Raw genomic sequence first — 4,820 nt, 5'->3', positions numbered from 1 at the left:
CACAGGAGGCTGATCGAGCGGTGTAGAGAGGAAATCCCAGCCTCCTGTGACAGCGCTGTCTCCGCCCACACACCACTCTGCCGGACTGTGATAGGCGGCAGAGCGGTGTCACTTTCTCTTCTCCCCGCTGGGACATAGTGCATTATGCCAAAAGTGGCATTTTCTGCTGATATGTTTCGGCGGCTGATATATCGGTGCATCCCTATCAATTACGATGCACAATGCCCACTGAAATAAGAAAAGGTCCTGCCGCACGATGACCTGCCTAAACCCGAGGAAGACCGCCGCAAAATTACATCTCTGGCCAGAATGTCAGCGGGTGTCGTGCACCATGCTTGACGCTGGATTACATCGATGGAGCCATTTTTTTTTTTTAATTAAAGGAATAGTCAAAAATGTACTGTTTGGTTTTCTTTTTTTCAATTAAAGGATTTTATCAAAAGTCTGGACTTTTTACTAACTATTTGCTTTAACCCTTTTCCCTCCATTTAAACGCAAATAAACGCATGCGTAGGGCATTCTGCATGTGCTTTGAGATTGCAGCCACTATTCTATGGTGGTAGCCAGAATTCTCTTACACACACACAATGTGCATTAAAGGGTAAGTTCATTTTCCCAGGTAATATGGAAAAATAAAAATTACCCGATGAAATCTGGCCCTGTCTCTCCCAAACCGCCACCCCCCTGGCTATACTTACCTTTCGGCGAACAATCCCTCCCCTCCGCCAGTATGGGTGTACTATCTGTCCCCCGTACTGCTGTCCAGCGCAGTCCTCCCCTATGCATTTTGAATTTCGCTCGCAAATTGCAAGCACTCATTGGTCAACGTGGTCAGATGACTGCGCTGACCAGTGAGAAGCGCTATTTAGCACAGTAAAATATGTTTTGATTAGGGGTGCACCGATACTAGTATCAGTGCTGATACCGAGTATTTGGGCAAGTACTCGTACTCACCCAAATGCTCCGATACCTTCCCCGATATTGGAACTTACGGCCAGATGAAAATTTCCTCTGACTGGCAGTGCCGTAGGGGAACATGGAGCCAGCTTCCCGTGCAATCAGGAAGCCGTGCGGCAAGTAATGACCCGCCTCCTGGTTTTCTGATTGGCCCGGGAAGCCGGCTCCTTGCTGATTGGTTGGAAAGCCGGCTTCCTAGCCAATCAGCATCGAGCCAGTTTCCCGGTCAATCAGGTCATTACTCGCCACCCGGCTTCCTGATTGACCGGGAAGCAGGTTTCCCGGCCAATCGCAATCAAGCAGGCCAAACAACATGGAGCCGGCTTCCGTGGCAATCAGGAACCTGGGCGGGATGTCATTACCTGCTGCCCGGTTTCCTGATTACCAGGGAAGCCTGCTCTATGTCAGCGGAAGCACCGGTATTAGTATTCAGTGTGGGCGAGATCCGAAAGCAAAAAATCGGTACTCGAGACCGAAAAACCGGCATTGGTGCATCCTTAGTTTTGATTAAAACTTTTTTGTATTGGGACAAGTAGATTGTCGTGAAGGACAAGTAGATTTGGCCCCCACTTTAGTCCTTGGACAAGTAGTTTTTAAAAAAATGTCCACACCCCTGCACATGAACAGAACAGAACACAAACTAGCGTCCTCCCGTGACCCAAAGCTCAGTATACCGCGAGCTACAGTTCGCGGTATACTGAGGCGCCGCAGCCGGAACAGATCCTGACATTGCTGTTGAGATCCACCCAGCTGCGGGATTGACAGCTGGCTCTGCCTATCCAATCACTCGCCTCATAATTCTCCTTTAAGCTGGCAAAATCTCATCAGAACATTCGATAATGCAATCAGAGACCTGTAAAATATCGTTTGAAATTTCGTTTGATTTGAACATTGGATTTTGGAAATGAATAGTGTCTCCCAAATGAAAACAACACTCACTGTTAGAATTTAGTTTGTTTTTCTCATCACTACGATCAAAAATGATTGTCGAATTGACCCCATTAACAATTAGAAAGTCAAACCAACATTTTAAAAACAATTTTTCAGCAGAATTTCTGTCCCTGTTGTATTTCAGCACTGTCCTCTACAATCATCATGACTATCTTGACTTCAGCAAGTGGAAAAACACAAGAAGTGACTGTCAAGAGGACAGAATCTTTCGATGTTCATGGTATTTCTGAGCTCAAAACATCATCCACACAAAACATATTTGGAAATGTGAATATCATATATTTACTGTAAGTACCAGTTATTGTATTATATCAGTGTGTGTGTTGCTGTATGCCAGATTGGTTAATAGGATTATTGGCATTAGGGGTTGACTGATAATGATTTTTCAGAACTGATACCGATTATGGGCCACGTTTCAGGCCAATAACCAATATCCGGTACCGATATTTTGTTTACATCGGGTTGCAGCTGGCAGCTGAATGTAAACAGCAGGTAGTGGGCAGTTCAATAGCCAGCCTGCTATTGGCTATTTCAAACCGCAATAGCCAAAAGCAGGCTGGTTACTAAACCCGCCCACTGCCTGCTGTCAATCAGCAGAGGAGGACATAACGGAGAAAGTTCTCCTTCAGGTCCGCTCCTCTGCTGATTGACAGCAGGCATTGGGCAGATGCAACAGCCAGCCTGCCACTGGCTATTGCAATTTAAAGTTAGAGGCTGCCCATGTGAAAGAGGCCTAAGTGAAAGGGGCATATTTATAAAGCAGTGAATGTGGCCTTCTTCAAACATTCACTGCAGGTGTATCTTCCTAGTACATGTGATTTTAATGACAGTGATTAATTCACCTGAAGTGAATGTTTGGTAAAGTCACATTCACTGCATTACAAATATGACCCTTTTACTTAAAATGTATTTAAAGGCATAGAGCAGGGGAGGGTTAATTCCTTAGTCACACTTTTATTGCTGTCCCCCCAGGTAGATTCACCCTCTCTATTTGTAGTGGTGACCAGTGCCAACAAGACAAAAAGTGCTAATAAATCCAAAAGTTTGAATTGTCATCAAAACAGGAGGTCAAGAGAAGTCTCCAATGGGGCACCCATGCTGGTGACAGTTGTCTAAAAGAGACATTCCCCTCACTTTTGGGAGATTTTCTTTGACTTTCTGTAGCATTTCGAGGACAGGATGTAAAGGAAAATCTCTCCAATGGGATGCAGACAGTAAAGAATATGTCAAAAGGGATTTAACCCTTCCTTAAATCTAATGTTGCCTTTACACACACTTTAAATAGAGCTTAAACAGAGATAACTATAAATAAAACACAGCTGTCATGTGAAGCAGTGTCCCTTAAATGTATTAAAGTTCGTATATTTATAGAATTTATTGAAGTATGTATCTCTTTAAAAAGCCTTTTTTTAAAGCACCCCCTAGTTTGGTCAGGTTACCCTAAAGTAAATTTAAACCCAAAAACAAAACTATAATGTATTGCAGCTTTCCAGCCCTGAGATGTCTGCATTACTTTTCTGTTATTCAAGCAATTACAGAAAATGCTTGTTAATCTTGCCAGAAATCCAGTGTGCTTGTAACTTCCTGTGCTCTTAACTGAGATCTCAAACAAAGTCATCAACTTTTCAAGCTTTCTTCTGTGAACTATATCATCCTTCTTCCCTATAATACAAAATGTTTTATTTGATTTCAGGGAAAAATCCAGTCTGGCAGTGACTATCAGTAATGAGCAGAACAGTGTCATAGCTCATGCGGCTTTCTTGGATTATCCAAGCTGGAATGTGGTGGACCAATCAGAGTGGGAAGAATGGATACATAGACACTATGCTAAGAGCAGGGACTGCACAGTGAGTATAACCATGAACACTTAAGAGCAACCTGGGAACACTCTATATACACACTTGATAGAATGAAATAACTATGAGCAAATACACCAATGAGCCATAATGACCACTGAAAGTTAAAGTGAATAACATTGATTATCTTATAACAATGGCACCAGAAGTGGGTGAGATATATTAGGCAGCAAGTAAAGATTTTGCACCTGAAGTTGATGTGTTGGAAGCAGGAAAATTGTCTAAGCGTAAGGATTTGAACGACTTTGACAAAGGCCAAATTGTGATGGTTAGACAACTTGGTCAGAGCAACTCCAAAACTGCAGCACTTGTGGGATGTTCCTGGCCTGCAGTGGTCAGAACCTACCATAAGTGGTCCAAGGAAGGAAAACCGGTAAACTGGTGACAGGGCCATGGGTGGCCAAAGCTCATTGATGCATGTGGTGTGAGAAGGAGACCACCACCTCGCAACTTACAGGACATAAAGGATCCGCTAGTGACAGCTTGGTGCCAAATACCACAGGATACCTTCAGAGTTCTAGTGGAGTCCATGCTTTGATGGGTCAGGGTTGTTTTGGTGGCAAAAGTGGGACCTACTCAATATTAGGTGACCATAATGTAATGGCTGATTGGTGTGTAACAGCAATAAAAGAGCATTGTTTTGTTGTAAAACGTTTGTTTCTTCATTTATTGGACCTGATTTGCAGTTAGGAAAGGCACAAGGCCATGGAGAATCCCTAAAACATTATAGGTCATCATCATTCATGGGTTCAACTGAGACAACAAAAGTTTGTGCACAGCTAGAAAATGTGATCTCTTTAAGCCTCATTTATACCTATGATGGACTTTTACTGCCCTCTGAAAATCAATCTGCGGTGGATCCCTTTTCAAAGCTACTGCTGCCTCCTGAATGTCTGTTTTTCTTGTTTTTTATCCCGGGGGATTTTGCATAGCAATATCACACCACAACCACGTGCCAAGCATCTAGCACGTGCTTGCAGCACAATCGCTTTGACTGCAGTGGTTGCCTTGGGAAGCAGCAGCCTTGGGAAGCAGCACCACCTGGCACCACCATCG

General features: G+C 43.6%; 1 protein-coding gene across 1 annotated transcript in view; it reads left to right on the top strand.

The window, feature by feature from the left end:
* Positions 1–4,820, top strand: part of CFAP61 (cilia and flagella associated protein 61) — a 212,707-nt gene that overhangs the window by 2,527 nt on the left and 205,360 nt on the right. The window contains exons 2-3 of the mRNA XM_018576639.1: positions 2,033–2,195; positions 3,602–3,755. Of these exons, the coding sequence (XP_018432141.1) occupies positions 2,053–2,195; positions 3,602–3,755 (297 nt within the window). The 5' untranslated portion in view covers positions 2,033–2,052. The remainder of the gene's footprint in view (positions 1–2,032; positions 2,196–3,601; positions 3,756–4,820) is intronic.

This window comes from Nanorana parkeri, unplaced genomic scaffold, assembly GCF_000935625.1.
Source record: "Nanorana parkeri isolate BGI_ZX_2015 unplaced genomic scaffold, ASM93562v1 scaffold72, whole genome shotgun sequence".
In the NCBI taxonomy this organism is placed as follows: domain Eukaryota; kingdom Metazoa; phylum Chordata; class Amphibia; order Anura; family Dicroglossidae; genus Nanorana; species Nanorana parkeri.
This window is presented reverse-complemented; position numbering and strand designations above follow the sequence as displayed.